Source organism: Tympanuchus pallidicinctus, unplaced genomic scaffold, assembly GCF_026119805.1.
Source record: "Tympanuchus pallidicinctus isolate F22 unplaced genomic scaffold, pur_lepc_1.0 scaffold3, whole genome shotgun sequence".
NCBI classification, from domain to species: Eukaryota; Metazoa; Chordata; class Aves; order Galliformes; family Phasianidae; genus Tympanuchus; species Tympanuchus pallidicinctus.
The window spans coordinates 76958144-76976405 of record NW_026294747.1 but is presented as its reverse complement, the minus strand read 5'-3'; the positions used below and the strand labels follow the sequence as shown (position 1 = coordinate 76976405).

The window sequence follows — 18262 nt, the reverse complement described above, 5'->3', positions numbered from 1 at the left end:
GAGGCTCTATCAGCTGCAGTCTGGTGCTCTAGTTGTGCACCAAGCTTCCTTGTTAGGGGTCTCTGACCAGGCTAATTTTGCATGTGGCAATAACCACCTAATCAATTCATGTCTTTCTAAATCTTAATGGAGCACCTGCACATCCAGACATGAATCTTCTTCCTGACATTCTCCACAAACATAAATTACAAGTTTACTGCACAGTCCAGACAAGCCTCAGTGACCCCTTGAAAGGGCAAACAGAGGTCATGCAACAATCTGATTTTCAGGATCCAGTTCTTCCACCCTTTCACTTTCTGAATTTTAAAGCCTGTAGTTATAGTCAGTATCACTTTAGAGTCCAACAGGAATGCAGCACTGAAGTGACAACTAGTTCCTAGCTAGGATAACATAAGAAATGTTTTCATTAGCAAGTATTGCAGCATAAAAGGGGCAGACGTAGAATAAAACAGTTGGTGCTGAGTGCATAAACTCCATATTCTATGGGAGATGGGAGTAGCTATGGAATTCCTCAAGTCTGGTCTGAGGGACTATATATGCTCTAACAGCTAGAGCGTATCACTCAGTTTAGTTTCAGTTGTAATTGCTCCATTTTGTATGCTCTAATTAGGGAATACACTTGAAAATCACACTTCCAGACAAAGCTAAAATGCCATCTTACTCTTGAATATCTGATCAGTTAACTGAAGTGGCTGTGTGAGAACACTGATGGTTATTCTTTGCTTTAAAAGGCTCTTAATACCTTTAAATACCTAGCAGCCTTCACCTCCACCCAGTCTTACTATGTCTTGGCTAGTTTCCAAATACCTTAATAACACTCAAAAAATAACACCAATAAGATCTACATAGGAAAGGACTATCTGTCATATCCCAGTTACATTTGCATCTCAGTCATCTCTTCAAAAAACTGTCGTTCAGGGCTCAAAAAGGCTTTCCAGTCCATAACAGAAAGTAATGGAAAGACCAGAAGAGAAATCAGATGTCATGAGAGAAGTCATGTTTTTCTTTCAAACACAATGCCTGAAAATTACTCTCCACATTCCTCACTCTTACCTTTTAAGACAGAGTAAAGAATCAAATTCTCCTTTCCTGTTCCATGCTACCTGTTACTTCATATGCATATCCCACTTGGCTTTTTGTTCATACAGAAAGTTTAATTTTCTTTTGTGATTTCTCAGTAGCTACCCCTTTTTGAGACACACCAATTGTTTAATCTTCAATCCCTCAACACTGAGCCTTTCATATCTTTTGCCATAATCTTCAGAGCCAATAATTCTGCAAAATTTTCTATCACCACCAAGCTTTTTTAAGCCTTTCCACCATAAACTCGTAATTTTCTGATGAAAAGGAACCCAACTGCTAATAATTTCTCAACTCAAGACAGCTTGCCAGCTATTATCTGAGCCAGAACCACATGCTGCACAGAAAGGAATGTTAAACAAAAGGTAATGCCAAACAAGTGACCTCATTCCATGCCTGCTGCTCTTGCCCTGCTTATATCTACAGCCCTCTCTGTACAGGTAAAGAAACCTTTTGGTCATTTCCCTTGTGCTCACAGCACTGAAGACAAGGGTAACCCAGCCCACATCAGAGCAAGTCTTCCTGCTGAGCAGACAAGAAAACATGAGGTGAGCTGGATACACCTTCTCAGGTTCCCTGACTCCTTAATTTCCTATTAGTGGTGCCAGTAGGAACAGTGCTACCAAATGGCTCCAGCTCTGCTCAGTACACTGAGTAACAGCCCTGAAGACACTTATATCTTGCCCTGATGTACACGGTGGATCTTACCAAAGCTTCCTCATATTCCAATCTTCCTTCTTCCTCAAAGATCAAACCTGTTGTGCCAAAACTCACACCAACCCCACTATTCTTCTCAACCATATACCTACTCATTTTCTGGAAATTGGGAACTGTTACCCTATTATGCCAAATTCTATTTAAAAAAAAAAGTTAACATCACCAAAGACATGACTTTGAAGCGTACTTCACTTCTTAAGGCTGGAAAAGGGTTGGACTGGCCAAAATGATTAGGGTTTCTATTTATGCCATCATTCTCTAATGGAGAAAGGAAGGACAGATACAAAGCAGGGGCAGCAGGACTGAGGCTCAGTAAGGCTGAAGACAACCAGCTTTGAAGTTCAAGATAATCACCATTCAAATATCATTTTCTTCAGAATGGTCTTCCCCAACAGCCAGTATTTAGCCACACAAGCTTACTAACTTACTAAATCTGAAAAGAAAGGAGGAAAAAAAATAACTCAAGGCTGATCTGAAAAAATACTTAAAAGATTTACATTAAAATACTGTGGTTGCTAACAGGAGGAGTAAATCGGCATAAGACAGAGAAAGAACTTAAAAAGGAGTAAACAAACATTTCTGAAACTAAGCCATTATTTGAACAGAACTGAAACAGTTAGAAAGCAATACTGTGATAGTCTAATCTGTTTTTTGGAAAAGTAAACTCAGTCTCTGTGATCTCTGTAGACATAAGCAGAAATGTCACATGCAAACTTTGTCTACTTCCTCTCTTGTGTCAGGATTGTTAAAAAGTTTAATCATTACACTTACTACAGTGCTGGCTTTGTCACAACTAATGCAACTACTGACAGCCTAAGGAAATCACAGACACATGTGTTAACATGTAAAAAAATAACTGAGTGCCACAGAGGACCAGATTCCCCTGCTGTCAAGGTCAATGAAGTCTGTGAGCAGGGGTGAGACATTCAAATCTCCAGGGATCAAGATTAAAGATGGTATTAGCTTTAGAAGAAGTAGAGCATCTTGTTCTTCAGCGGGAGGTTTACTGCATAAGATGCTGCCTTAGCAACTGATGCGCAGTACAAAAACATCAGATAAGGCTGAATTAAAAGCTGCAATGAAATGGACAACATAGGAAAACGAGGAAATTAGGAATTGTCTTTTCCTTACAAGCACTTAACTACTCAAGGATGTCTGGAGTTACTAAGTCCTGATGTTCAAATTCTGGGCTAATTAATTTTTTGGCATTCTAAAAACTTAATTAGCTCCCAAGTTGAGTTACTGTGGAAGGACATTTTATTTCATTTTCTTTTTACTGTATGTAAAACAAGGGCTTCAAAAATACATTCTCATTAAAAATAATGAGTGATTTTGATATTGCTTAAATATATTCAAGTGACATTGGAAAAAACCTGGGGGAAGGAGAGATCATAATTGTTTACTTGCATAGTACCATAAAAGAAAAAGCCAAAACCATACATTTAAACATCAGAAACCTTCCAAATAAACCAAGTCTTGAAGTCACCTGCATTTTAAGACAAAAACACTTCAGTCAGATAAGAGATTGATGCTTACAACAGTTGCTAAAGAACACTTTTTATATCTATCTTCATTACAAACTGATTTTTTTGTTGTTGCATAAACTGCAGTACAAAGCAGTGCATGTGCTAGTCAATACTGGAGCAAAATGTGAAAAGAAATTAACTGTCAATTCCGTGCTTATACTTACATAGCTGTTTTAGACTCCAATTAGGATGTTCAGTAAGTGCATATTAACGTAAGGTTTTACTTCTGCATCTGCTGACAAGAAACAGTAATTGCCATGGATTAAAATGAAATTCATTAAACACTGCACTATATATTTGAACATTATTTAATTATTTCTTAAATTGCTGATGTTTTTCATAAGAAATTTGCCCTGCTACTTAATCTGAATATTATATCATAAAAAGAAGGTAAAACAAACTACATACTTCTTTTTTATTATTATTTTAAACAGAAAAAGCCCAAGAGGTATTCTTCTAGATTGGAGACCACTCTAAATTAAAGTGCATCTTATGTATGGATGTGTATGCATCCCATCAACTCAAACACAGGTGTAACCAAATACAGGTTTAACAATATAAAAGTAAAATTTACTAGTGCCAGTGACATAAATGAATACAATGACTTCAAAGAAGTTCTGAACTTGAATGACACAGTTCTAACCTAACACAAACGTGTTTTAATTATTTCTCTGTAATACTTACTTTTGTTGCTGTTTTTCAAAAGGGAAAACATATCAGAACATCTCTATCAAGAAATTTAGATGACCAGTTCATTCAATTCCCCTTAAAGTCTACAGGTTTGCATCCAATTTACAACTAGCATTCATTTCTCATGCATGAGTTGATCCATTTAAACAGTAATTTATTAAATTCTAAGCTTCTATTTATTAAATGCTAACCTTTAGGTACATCTCTAGATGGTTTGTTTTATTTCCACCACACAACTCCATTTATACTGTCAATACAGTTAGCAAGGTTACAGTCATTCTGTCAGTTTTATTTATTTCAATTAGAAATTGAAATAGAATCAGAAAGACTATTCTATTCTCTGTTGGAACATCACTGAAAACTTTTAGAAACTTTGGGATATATTTTAACGCTTCATAAAGCTCAACAGTTTTTGCAGTCACTTAATTTCATATGAAAACAGTGATACAGAAGAAAATAAGGAATATTAACATTAATTTCTTTTTAATATAAGACTTCTGAAACCGCAGGGAAAAAAAATAATCATAAAGCATTACTATCCATTAAAAAAAACCTTATTTTTAAATAGAGTGAAAATGTTTTTTTTCTGATCGAGTCTAAGAACAAAGCCAGATGGAATAAGATTATTTTAAAAGGACCTATAAGAGTGTCACATCTGCTTCCTTCAACTACCACAGATCCACTTAAGCTAAAATATTTCCTCTCACATCTCTAAGGACAGTTTCAGCCTCACAGTTGAGAGGATTCTTTGAGCAGTTTTCACTGCTCACTGTTGAGCTGTTGAAAGAGATCTTTCTCCAGGAGAAATCACATGCCATTCAAGCCCAAATACTCAGCTCTAACAGCCAAGCAGTTCCATTTTAGACAATCTGATGATACAGAGGTGGGTTTTTTTCACATATTTGTAGCTTACCATAAGTTCACTATACATTTGGGTTTAATATTTCAATGGACTTACCCAAACACCCATCTGAATTTGCACACCTAATGCTTTTACAGGCAGTTTGGGATATAATAGCTGAAACTATCCACTGATGACCATTATAAATTCCTGCTTTTAACACTAACAGCTTTTCCAAATACAGTTGCCTCTCTTGGGCACAATTCTGTTTTCCAGGTACTGATTGGTAAAAATCCTCCCGTTCTTTCTGTTGAAGAGTTATGCATCTTTCCATTTGTGTCATAAAATAAGTCATCTTTCAACATGTTACTGATACATTCTAAAGCTTTTCCTGCTCTGAACCAGGTAGCTGATCTTTAGCAGGTGAAGAGCATCACCTTGTTATGGATGGATACTGGCTTTACTACACCCATGGAATACGACCTAATGTGACTTACTCCTGCAAATTTTCCTGTTTGCTACATTATTCAATTCTACCTGTACTGACAGATCCCTACACAATTACTGTAGTGAGTAGATGACCATCCAAAAAGTATTCTTCATCTTGGCATTTTAGAGTCAAAAAATTACTTTTTTTTTTCCCATGTGTTTGGATTTATTGTCATACACATCACAGGGATTAAGAAAACTGGGAGACTGGGAGAAGGGCATGTGGACAGTGAAAGAAGTCAGTGTCACTCTGGTGCAACAGTACCACACTGCTCCAGATTCTCAATGATTCCCTCCTTTCCAGTAAATAGCTGTAAAATTCCTTAGCAAAGGTGTGCCTCTCTCTGCCTCTAATGGACAGCCAAAATAGAAGACAAGGGTTTACTCTGGGACCACTCACTGGTTAAATGTGAATACTTTATGGTTTAGTTCTTTATGTAAATAAAGCTGCATAAAAGAGCATTCCAACATCTTCCCATTTCTTAAAATATACTGAAAATAATTTGATTCCATACAGTAAAGAAGTGAGAAAGAAGCTTTAAGGAAAAGTCCAGAAGGAAGCTACTGGTTGTTCTCACCGGAACATTTTATGGTGTAAAGGATATTATCTGGCACAGTAAAAATATAATAAATGAAAAAGTATCACAAGGATGAATGCTTGTTGACTACTCTACATTCAGAACAAAGTAGGAAGAAGTGAAGAGAGCAAGAGGCCATTATATAATTTGATCTTTTACTGAAAATGTAGGAAAAGAATTACAAAAAGAATACAGGAATTACAAAAAGAATACAGGAGCTGATTTAATATAGTATTTTCCTAACTTCAATAATACTTTTATATAATAATAATAATTATTAAAGATTTTTTCATAGAATCATAGAATTATTAAGTTGAATATACACTGAAGTTTGAAAAGCATCCTCAAATGTCTCCAGCTGATCACTTAGCATAATTTCTGTCTAAACAGATATGAAAGGTGGGCCAAGGTGAACCTAATGAGGTTCAACACAGCAAAGTGCAAGGTTTTGCACTTGGGCCAGAGGAATCCCAGGCATCCATACAGACTGGAAGGAGTGGTCCTTGAGAGCAGCCCTGCGGAGAAGGACCTGCGGGTCCTGATGGATGAAAAACTTAACATGAGCCAGCAGTGTGCCCTTGCGGCTCGGAAAGCAAATGGTATCCTGGGCTCCATCAGAAGAGGGGTGGCCAGCAGGGACAGGGAGGTGATTGTCCCCCTCTACTCAGCTCTTGTGAGGCTCCATCTGGAACACTGCGTCCAGGTCTGGAGCCCCCAGTACAAGAAAGACAGAGAGCTGTTAGAGAGAGTCCAGAAAAGAGCCATAAAGGTGATCTGGGAGCTGGAGCACCTCCCCAGCGAAGACAGGCTGAGGGAGCTGGGCTTGTTCAGCCTGGAGAAAAGAAGGCTGCAGGGTGACTTCATTGCAGCCTTTCAGTATATAAAGGGAGCCTATAAACAGGAGAGGAGTCAACTCTTTGAAAGGGTAAATTTCAGCAGGACATGGGGAAATGGTTTCAAGTCGAGGAAGGGAAGATTTAGTTTGGATGTCCGGGAGAAGTTCTTTACTATGAGAATGGTGAGGCGCTGGTGAGGCTGCCCAGAGAGGCTATGGATGCCCCGTCCTTGAAGGTGTTCAAAGCCAGGTTGGATGGGGCCCTGGGCAGCCTGGTCTAGTTTTAAATGGGGAGGTTGCTGGTTGATGGCCCTACCTGTGGCAGGAAGATTGGAGATTCATGATCCTTGAGGTCCCTTCCAACCTGGGCCATTCTGTGATTCTGTAATGTGTTCCGTCACCATACAAATTTCTGAAAGTTACAGAGTATTTGAAGCTACATAAGAATCTGTTTGCAGCAAATATTCATTGTCATCTAAAATTAATGTGATTCATTTTCTAAGTCGTTTCCAAAGCATTTATCAGGACTCTGCATTAATAAGAAGTCAAAATACTTCAACACAAAAGTAGCAGAAAGCCGAAAGACAAGTGGGCTTCTCAGAGTCTCTGTATACATATATAAAAAGCAAGACTAGAAGAGGAACCCAGAACTGGGACAAGGTTGGAAATGACTCTGTACATGTATGTTTTACTGCATAAGAGCACAGTAGAAGTTCCATCTTCTTACAGAGGTACACTTATATTAGGAATAGGAATTACATATTCAACCTCCTATCTTCCAATCAGAAAAAAAAGTGGTTGAATACAAGTGTGATTTGTTTCATTACATGAGTTACAGGCAGCATATTTGAAATGCAGTTGTGTGGAATTAAACCAAAAACCCACCAAGTAATTAATAGCTCTTTAAGTTGCATTAAACTGTCAAGGGAAGAAGACAATCAGCACCGTTGTGAGCTGAGTTTTGCATGTCTGTTTCATGCATGCAGCAGTTCATAAACTGCTACTCCTGTTATGTAGAAAGATACAGTTGTCATATATGATCATATGCATATTTTATAAATGAAACAACAAAAATCATGCTTAGTAATGTAGAGACAGTCAGATCAGTATGAATCACATCAGAAGTACTGAAAATCCCAGCACTAAAATAATATAATCTCTTTCTGTGTTGCAGTTTAACATTCTTACCCAGTCTCTTTGTTGATGTGCCATGGTTGGCTTTGTGAAATGTAGACATTCATGTTGCAATCAATTTTTCTTGTTTCCTTTCATGCTATTCTTCACTTGAGTTCAATGCAGGGGAAAAGTCCTTAGAAACAAGTATCTGCAGGCATTACACCATGAATACTATAAATGAAACTCCAGGCCTTGTTCACAGCATCTTCTGCCAATTTTCTCTACAGTCTGTTTTGGCAGTTTGAGAGACAGCCTTACATTTGAGCAAGTAAACTGGTTGATCAATTGTGCCAATACATTCCAAAAATGGAGCTATGTCTCAATATCTGTTAAGACCAGTTTCTAATTACAGATGTGCAGAAGTGCACAAGTACAGTAGTAATATGACTTTAATTCCTCCTTTGGTTTTATACATGTATATATATATATATACACACATATATATACGCATATACATTTGCACCACATCTGAGGCCATGGGCAATTCTTTTTCTTCATGTCTTTTTTCCAAAAAAAAAAGATATTTGGTCCTCCATCACCTCCCTTGAAGCTGTATAAATTCAACTGAAGGCAGTTAACGCTTAATATAAAAAAAAAAAAAAAAAATTAAAGCATGCAACATTTCAAAATCAAAGACAGTGAATATGTAGCATTGCAATCTCTCATATTCAAATTCACAAGCTGCCTTTAAGAATGTTACAAGATTTTCATTTGCAAAATTCTACTGAATATCATCAAAACATATATACCTAAGAAAAATGGAATTTTACACTACAATTCAATTGTATTCTAATTTAATGTTTGAAATTATTTTCATACAAATAATCAAAGAGTTCTGTTATTTTACTCTTTGGAATTACGATGTCTAAATAAAACTAGTTGGCTGTATTTGCAGCTTTAACAAAATCAATTGTACTTGGGTTCACTAACATCAGTGCAGAGCTCATCTCCGTCTACATAGAGGAATGATAAAATTATCTTCTCTTTGATAAGGATGTTCCATTTTCATATAAGGTCTTAACCAAAGTGGAATACCTTAGAAATACGCTTTGTAAACTAAATCTGATCTGTTTTCTTATATTCCTTTTTTACCCTAAGGCACAGTTTCCAGTTTTACATATAATTTATACCTACTGGAAACTTACATATAAAGAAATTGCAAGACCACATTTTGCAAATTTTGCTATCTTCCTCATATGCAAAAAGGGCACAGACATAAGCTGCTTGCTACTTGCTTCCACATGATTTAAGGTCATATTAGCATGAAAGGGGAAGTGAGAAATGCCTATATAGGGACTCAGTGTAATGAGGACAACCCCTATGAAGGCTTCCATGTACCCTTCCAATAATACAATCTAACAAGACTGCTATTCAAGAACCGGCCTGTATCTTAGTGAAAACTTCACATCACCTCAACTTCTATGGACCTTTGCTTTGCTGTACACTGTACAAAGATTTACCAGGAACAGATTTAAGATTTTATCACAAAGTATAAAACAGGCTTCAAACCATACAGCTGAACATAAAAGTATAAGTTGCAGCTCATTGCGGTGAACTGTTTTAAGTGTTTAATTTCCCCAAAGGAAAGATTATTAGATTGAGCGCCTACTTCTTCATTTAGCCATGTGTTATGAGAGATCAATAAATAGATTTTTGCCATCTTTAATTATTCTGTTATTTTACCACGTTAACCTGGAAGATCAGTTTACAGTTAGCCTATCAGCAAAATCACCTATCAAAATACATTTTGTTTTGTTTTGTTTTTTTTTAATCTTGAGAATACTTGCATTCATAATCAAAATCCTATATCTCAAAGTTCTAAATAGACAAATAATACCCCTAGGTTTTTAACAAAGTCCATTTCCCTACATGAACAGCATAAGTTTTGTTTATATTAACACGTCAACATTTTGTTTGTATTCAGTGCCAAGAAACTTCATTTGCAGCAGAAGTGATGAAAACCTTATATTTGAAATATTTGGGGACAAAGAAAACATACTGTAAACTATAAGCATTTTCACATACATTAATTAATATAATGTTTTCCTTTTTTAAAATCCCTGCTCAGCCATAGAAAGGAAGTCCTACAAACTCATCAGTAAAAAAAGCTGCTTAGTTTATGTAGCATTCTCTATATCAGTCAAGACTAGCGTGCTTGTATGCCTGGCTTACACCTCTCAAGCTAGCTCACTACTAAGCTGCAACAGCTGTAGATTGCAGTAGCTGATCCTGAAAGTCCTAGAGAGGCTTTGTGATTCTAACAAGCATGCTATACATCCACATAATTAGGCTTCTAATGCTAAAAAGAATAAGAAACATGAGAGTACATTTCTTTCTTTTCCAAAAAATCCCATTCTGTTTCTGATATATCCATCATGCTATGAAACAAATTCCATTAGTTTGGGCTAAGTCTTCAGAAGTCATATTGCTGGCGGCAAAATAGCAAGTGAACTCCAACCTCCCTCCATCAGTCCACTCTCCTTCCACTCCCCCTGCTCTCTTCTCTATCATAGGCTTTATATTGATAGCATAAGATATTCTTTCAAAGATCAGAGCGCTACATTAGTTTTAATCTACCTTTCAAAACTTATTACCACAGCAAAAGACAATATTTTAAAAAGGTTTTCACTAGATAATACCTATCATTGTTATTTATTTTCATCAAAAATAGCTAAGCACTTACCCCTCAAGGCAGCGGCTACAATTTTGTTTCAAATAGGCTCTTTGAGAACTTTCTAATACTTCAAGATGAAATCAAAACAAAACTGAAAATTAAATATATATACATATTAGCATTCTTCCATTTTGCTACACATAAAAAGAAAAATTATTTTAAAATTATTAAACTGCTTACCTCTCAATGTCTTGTACTCTTATTTAGATCCTTAGTCCATGATGTATACTGTTTACCTGCTAAATATAAAAGCTACTCTGTGTGGAATGCATTTCTATACTACAGGAATTTGCTAATTAGATTCAAGTTGTGGTCAACGCAGAATTGTCTTTCTAGGATGTAAGGCTATAAATCAAATGAGATTAATTTAAAGAAATGTAAAGAAAATGCAATTTCCTTTATAATGCACATTTTTAAATTCCATTGTATCTAGATTAATTATTTCTAATAAAGTCCGTGACTTAAAATCTGTGTCATCTATACACATCAAGAAAATAAAACAACTCTGTGTTAAGACTGGAAGGAACAAATTGGCATTGTTAAGGCTGGGGTAGTTAGGAATGATAAGAGAAGAGATGAATATTGAAACAGGAAAAAAAAATAAAACAGTTTTCACCTTTAGGAAGATATTTCTGGGTCTGGAAAGGCAGATAAATATGTTTGGTTCTAGTACCAGACAGCATCATGCATTATGCAATAAGGTCTTCTGCTAAAAGAGTAAATCCCTTATCCCAATCCAAAATAGAGCTGGGGAGAAAACTGTTTCCCATCTCACAAAACATCCTGAATTTGGCTTTAATTTTCCAGATTTCAACAATGGAAAACCCAATTTGCTTTGAACAAGAGAAAGAGTATGTAAGTGAGCTGTGTCATACCATCCTAAGTGCTGATGTTGAGGGTACTAGGCTTAGAAGATCTAAATTAAATTTCTTGGTTCATCAATATCCAAAAATGAATACCATAGGCCTGTTGTAGGGTACCCCTCTTGACCTTTCCTAAAAGAGCAGTTCCACACAAGGGATTAAGCATTTGAGCACTGCTCGTTTCATCTCCTTGATGTGTTCCAGAACTATTGCACACGAAAGAATCACCTCTGCTCTAAGAAGCCATGTAGGTCATGTGAGGACCTAAGTTAAGTTCCTGGTCTGAATAAAAATGTAGCTGATTAAAAGCAGGGACTCACTGAAGTTTCCCAGATCCCAAACTGAAGTCTTAATGGCCATGCTTTTTGGCACTCTGAAGGATGCATCCTTCTGTCTCACAGATCAGAAATTTCAGTTGGCCCCAACATTAACATAAGATATGAGCTTATCTACCCACAGGATCATCTGCACAGCTCTTAAATTAACTGCCCTCCCAGATGGCCAAGGCTCCAGGAAATGAAACCTCAATTTTTCACCTCAAAGACCAGCTCTGGACATCAAAATCTTAAGTGGTGAAGATTTCAACAGGAATGGAATATCTCCATTGCTGTGACAAATTCCTATTATTTAGTGAGTTTTTTCCAATAATTTCCCAACTTGAAAAAATATTTTTCTTTCAAGTAAAAAAAAAAAAAAAAAATTTCATTTTCTTCTCATAACCATAATTGCAATCTGATACCATGCTAGCATTTTATCACTAAAAATAATTTTGAAAAAAAATTGAAAAAAAAAAAAAAAACCACAGAGAAAAGTTATAGTAGAAGCAGAACAACTGGAGAGAAATTAGGAAAAACCAGTAGTATATATTCTGTATGTTCCTAGTACACACTGGTTGTTACCTGCTTTACATGTATCATAAATTGCACTATGTGTCACCCAATCCTCCATCATGTAGAGAGTTAAGTGTATTACAAATGAATACAACATAAAAAACTTTTTCAGTGAAAATATAACTCAGGAAAAGTCCTATTTTTAAATATTCCACTCTTGAAAGCACTCTGCATTCACTTTCTAAGCTACTGAAACATGTGGTGAAGGTTTTCTATTTGCCATTGCCTTCTCAACGTGTGAACACTGTCCTGCATGTATTTTCTTTTAAAACTCAGTATTAAAGTTTTATTTGATTTTTGAAAGCTTCATCTTGCAGGTTAAGATTCGACAGCCCCTGCTAAAAAAAAAAAAATCACTTGGCAGTTTATGTTATTTGTATAACATATCTAAATCAAAGATACAGAAGTATTCTTATTTCCCAGCAGATTATTGAAAAAAAAAAGAAAAAAAAAAGTGTAAAAGCATTTTGGTATAGAAAGTACTATGAGCACACTTGATGAAATCTGGAGAGGTGAACACACATTGCCAATGTGCTGTACAAGTTCACGGCATAAAGTTGCACACACTTCAAAATCTAGCATACACAAATCACTCACCAAGATCAGATTCTTCACTCTGACAGACTGCATCAGAAACATCAACAAACACTCCTTTTCTCAGACACACTATTTCTCCACCTCCAACCACTTGAGGTGGCAGTCACATACATTACTGATTTGTTCCTGTGTCCTTTTCAGTCTTTGTAACTCGGGCGTATCGGTCACAATACTGAACCCTCTTCCTTTGCTTTCTTCAAAGTCTCTTTTGTATTTTACCTACAGAATAGAAAATATAGAAGAACATGGTTGTTTTTATTTTTCACAGAGTGCGCCCCTAGCAAGTGTATTTTTTTCTTACTGTAAATAAAGCACTTGTGAAAGTGCTTTCAGCCCTTAAAGGCAAAGCCTTCCCTCATCCAAGAGCAGAGACAGCACAGCAACTGGGCAAAATTTCCCACTGCTGAGGCAATTGCCCCCTAAGATTCCAAGAAGGCTCACCTCCACACATACTGCAACTACAGAGATATCTCTCATTCTCAAAGCAGTAACTACAGAACATTGGATACCAACATAGTACCAAGCAAGCACTACTTTCATATACAAAAAAATAGCTATCACTAAATTTGTAGTCTTTTACTGTACAGTTTCACATTTCAGGCTCTTTTCGTAACGAGTTTACCATCCTCTTCCCCAGTTGTAACATAAATCACATGTTAAAAAAAAAAAAAATTGCTGCATGAAGAGTATTTAGGAGATTGCAAAGTCAAGCATTCGGAAGTTAGGAAACAGTTGCCTGGATAAGCTCAATTTGTCCCTCTTGTACAAATACATTAGGATATTGTCTTTAATCAGGTAATCATATATTATCCTTTGACAGGACCCCTTCTTTATTCTGTCTATAGCAGAGATCATTTTATACATGGTCGTATCCTTTTTTGTACCAGACCAATCAAATCCTACTATCAGGGTAGGGATATTACTTTCTTCAGGCGTTTTTCTACATCTTTCATCAGTCATTAACCTTCTAATCGCATCTTGGAAAGTAGGAATGACATTATCTGCACTTCATCGAGAGCAACAATAGTCTCAGGGTATCCAATTTCAGAATCCTAAAACTTGAAAAAGTTCAAGTTAGAGACCTAAGTTACGTGTATGAAGAAACAAGACAAAATATGAAAAATCTTGAACAGCTGTTGAGTCACAAGGAAAAAAACTGTAGCAAAAAATTGAAACACCTTTCTCTCCATGGCTGAATTCAACTACTTTATCCATATTTCCTTTGCTTCCTATGCCCTGTGCTTTGTTTGCTACAGACAAATTTTGCAACACTTGGCAAAGCAGTTCCATGAATAGCAGTGTTCTCTACATAACTGATACCCACAATACCTGTTGCTTATGCACCAAACCCTTTATCCAGGGTTGGCTTCATCTTATTTGACCAGCTAACTTTTAAGGTTATGATGGTGATATACAGGGAAAAAATATTCTTAGATCACAAAAGTGAAGTTTCACAAGGTTATATAATACCTGTCCTGTCCATCCTAATTCTAGAAGTGCATTTTTGCAACCTTTGTATTTTCTCTAAATGCAGTTTTAATGCATATAATTTTAATTAGGAAAAATTCTAGCATGGCATTCTTGAGAGTCAAGTTTTTACAAAGGCCTATCACACACAAATCCATACAGCACTGCAGTAAATGATCACTGAAACACTGAAAAGGAACATTTTTCCTGTGCTCTGTCTCCACAGCATGGGATTCCAACCTTTTGGCTGCATGAAAAGGAATTTTTGTGGACCATATATAAAATATATGGCACAGATGATGTACCTAAGTAACAAAATGTTTTTTATATATATTTCCATTAAAACATTTTTTTAAAAAGCAATAAGAACATAAAACATGACTGACATTTTCAGTTGAATATCTGCATGCATCCATTTGAAAATTCACAGGTAATGTAGTTACATGTTGACTGAAAACGCATTTGCAAATATACAAAAAGATTGATTTTTTCAGCAATCTTCAAACCTGTTCTCAAATTCCTTAATCAAAACACCAAGCACAGCTGCATATGTTTCACTGTTCATAGGACTGTGTCTAGCCAGTGTACCGACATGCACAACATCATTTGCCATAATGGGAGCCATCACGCCCTGCACCCTGCCTGTGTCCCAGTTGCAGCCTGGCAGTGCCGATGGCACACAGTGTTGGCTGTTGGCCATGGGGGTGCTCCCAGGGCTGGGCCAGGGACAAAAATGGAGTTTAATTGCTCTAAGCCAATTTTAAGTAGAAAGGAACATCCTGTATAGGAGCTGTAAATATTGCTATAATTAGTGATGTAAATAATTGGAACTGTTGAAATTCAGTTTTGAAATGGAGGTCTGTCATCTCTGAAGACAGTATCATAAATCCAGCCATTTCCCACAAAGATGCATTTTAGCAACTCATCACCAAACTCCCAGCCTGTGATTTTATAATGCCTCCCTCATGACTCCAAATCTCAGTGCCGTCTCACAAATGCAGAGTACCTTCAGCAGTGAGTGCCCTGAAAAATTGATCCTTTGAGGAACTATGTGTGGCATAAACATTAGAAATAAAACAGTAATAAATCACCATGAATGAAAAGGTTTAAAGTGAAAATACTTCATCAGAAATAACTCTGCACAGACCCACATTGAAAGGCTAAGCTATCCAGCAGACCTTTAACAAATCTAACTTAAATCCATGGCATCAGCAATATATCTTTGAAAAGCCCAAAGATGGGACTGTATATAAGTCCATTTATGAAGTCAGCATGAAGCAGCCAAGGACACAGGGTTAGCCTTCTTGCTTTGCACATAAAATCTCATGTTGGTGAAAGTGCTGCTCCCTATTCTGCAGATATACTCAGTTTTTGGCAGCAAAGCCACCTATTAAAAAAAAAAAAAAAAAAACATTATTTTTCCCTGGGAAATGTATATATAAATGTACACACGTAAATATAAATGAAGCCTCAAAGATTGTCCTATTCTTGAAAGAAGGAAGAGCAAGACTGATTTAGGTTAGGGTGGCTGAGACCCTTTTTTGGGGGACAGCTCCTCCATGCCATTTTGCTTGTGAAAGAGATAGGCTGCCCATTGGGCACAAGGACTGCCTTCCACCTCCCCTTGTGCACCTTATTTTCCATCTCCCTCCTCATCCTATGTCAAGCACCAATCCCACCATCACAGTCGCCATCAGAGGCTTCTTAATGTAACAGTAGTCACCACTGCCCCATTCTTTGCAGGGGGCCTTATAAAAGCCCCTGTATCTGGCCCAGCACTCCCAGAACTACCAGATCTCTCATGATATCCAACCAGGCTTGGAATCAAGAGAACCTGGAGTGACAGTTGCCCATTTTTATGGGGCAAGGAAGAGACTAGGTTTGCAGAACTAGAGAGGCAGAGGAGAAGAACAAGTGAAGGATGAAGTGTACCCATGGCCTTCAAGCAATGACCCGCGCTGTGACTGCTGCTGCGGAGCCCATGGAGGTGGATCCACCTGCAACGCAGCTGGCCTGTGTGGAAAACTATTATGCCAGGGCTCCCATCAATGCAGTCACAATGGTGCTGTCGAGGTCCAGATGCCCATCTCCCCGTGCAGCCTTCAGGCTAGAATTAGCTGGGAGTCCATCCATTAACTTCTAGCAGGCTTACCTGCAAGATGGTTTCCAGTCCCATCCCCAGTTCTCACCACTCTGGAAGAGGTGGCATCTCTTCTGCACAGATTCACAAGGAAGTGGGCAAATGTGGACTTACTTTTCTTTTGAATGCTGCACCATGGCAAGAGGAGGCTCCCCTCAGAGACCTACTATGGACCTTGAGTTCTGGAGGTAGAGGAGTTGTCTCAGCCTGAGGATGAGAAGGGTACCCAGCTGGTGCTTAATGACAAAGTCAGATTCTCTACAGTGTGCACAAAGAACAGCAGCAGATCAATGAAAAACTTAGAAGGAGCTGTTCCTTTGGAGAAGACACAAAAACAGTGGACAGAGCTCATGAAACCAGAAACATACAGATAACGAACATGAAACCAATAGAAAGCAGCGTGAGGCCCAGGTGAGTCCATCAGACAGAGAAAGGTGTATGGCCAAGGCACACTGTTATCCAGAGAATTGCAAGTAGGCAAGATACACCAGTCCATCAGGGGACAGGAAGCCCACAGAGGTGAATCCACCATGAGATGATGAACTGACGGAAGTGGATCTACCTGCGGCAGACATGAACAGATAATGTCCCAGCATACTTTGGCTTTCTGTCACAACATCAGGGCAACAGTACCAATTCGCTGTCTGCATCACAGCCTCTGCCCTCACCATTAACTTGGACACAACAAACAACATCCTGATAAGCCCTTCCCATTCTCCAGGCCTCATGAATTACAAAATCATAATCATAGAGTAATCATAGTCATTAAGGAAAAGACCACTAAGATCTTCTAGTCCAACCGTTGATCCATCCCCACCCTGACCACTAAACCATGTCCCTAAGTGCCACATCTACACATTTCTTGGAAACCTCAGCGACAGTGACTTCACCGCTTCCCTGGACAACCTATTCCAATGCCTTAGCAATCTTTTTGTGAATAAATTTTTCCTAATATCCAACCTATCAACATGAATCTCCCCTGTCACATCTTAAGTTCATTACTTCTTGTCCTGAGTGAAGAAATGATGCCTCTTTTTTATGGAGCCCAAAGGCAAGTTCATGTCGAGTGTCAGGAGAAGGCTCTTCACCAAAAAGTGGCTGAACATTGGAACAGGCTCCCCAGAGAAGCAGTCATATCACCTAGTATGACTGAGTTCAAGAAGCATTTGGACAACACTCTCATAAATAAGGTTTGGATTTTGAGTGAAGTCAGAAATTGATCATTTCTGTGGATCTCTTCCAACTCAGGATATTCTATGGTTCTGTGACTACTTTCTTGTGCTTTTTGGCACTTACCCTTAGTCCAGAATGATTTACAATAACAGAAGCACATATCTACTCTGAAACCACTTAACAAACAAAAAAGGCAGTGCAGGAATTCAGTATGGTGGATCCTCATGCTCTCACTATCACTAGAACTGTCAATAATGCAGATCTCAGGAACTCCTCAATCCATCTATACATCAAAAGATTATTCAGTCACTCCAAGCAAATATTAAATCCAAAAAAAAAAAAAAAAAATCCACTAAGCAGTGTCAGAGTTGATATCCTTTACAGACAGTTCTTCACACCCTTACATGGATCAGGTAGCTATAATCTGCTCCAAAACTACTGCATAATCTGCTCCAAAACTACTGCATATCCCCCAGAATAGCATCATCACACCTGAATTAGGGCAAGGAAGTAGCCAAGACGTGGC

General features: G+C 37.6%; 1 protein-coding gene and 1 long non-coding RNA gene across 7 annotated transcripts in view; both read right to left on the bottom strand.

Moving 5' to 3' along the window:
- Positions 1-13061, bottom strand: part of LOC128085433 (uncharacterized) — a 40789-nt gene extending 27728 nt beyond the window's left edge. For 2 of the 5 annotated variants that reach the window (XR_008208969.1, XR_008208967.1), the window contains exons 1-4: positions 10616-13061; positions 7945-8512; positions 7073-7168; positions 3488-3558 (exon numbers count right to left, since the gene is read on the bottom strand). This is a non-coding gene — a long non-coding RNA (uncharacterized LOC128085433). The remainder of the gene's footprint in view (positions 1-3487; positions 3559-7072; positions 7169-7944; positions 8513-10615) is intronic. The other 3 variants (XR_008208970.1, XR_008208968.1, XR_008208971.1) reach the window with 2 other exon arrangements.
- NEBL (nebulette) overlaps positions 1-18262 on the bottom strand; it is a 238228-nt gene that overhangs the window by 115297 nt on the left and 104669 nt on the right. For both annotated transcript variants that reach the window (XM_052692788.1, XM_052692787.1), the window contains exon 4: positions 13068-13175. In XM_052692788.1, the coding sequence (XP_052548748.1) occupies positions 13068-13175 (108 nt within the window). The remainder of the gene's footprint in view (positions 1-13067; positions 13176-18262) is intronic.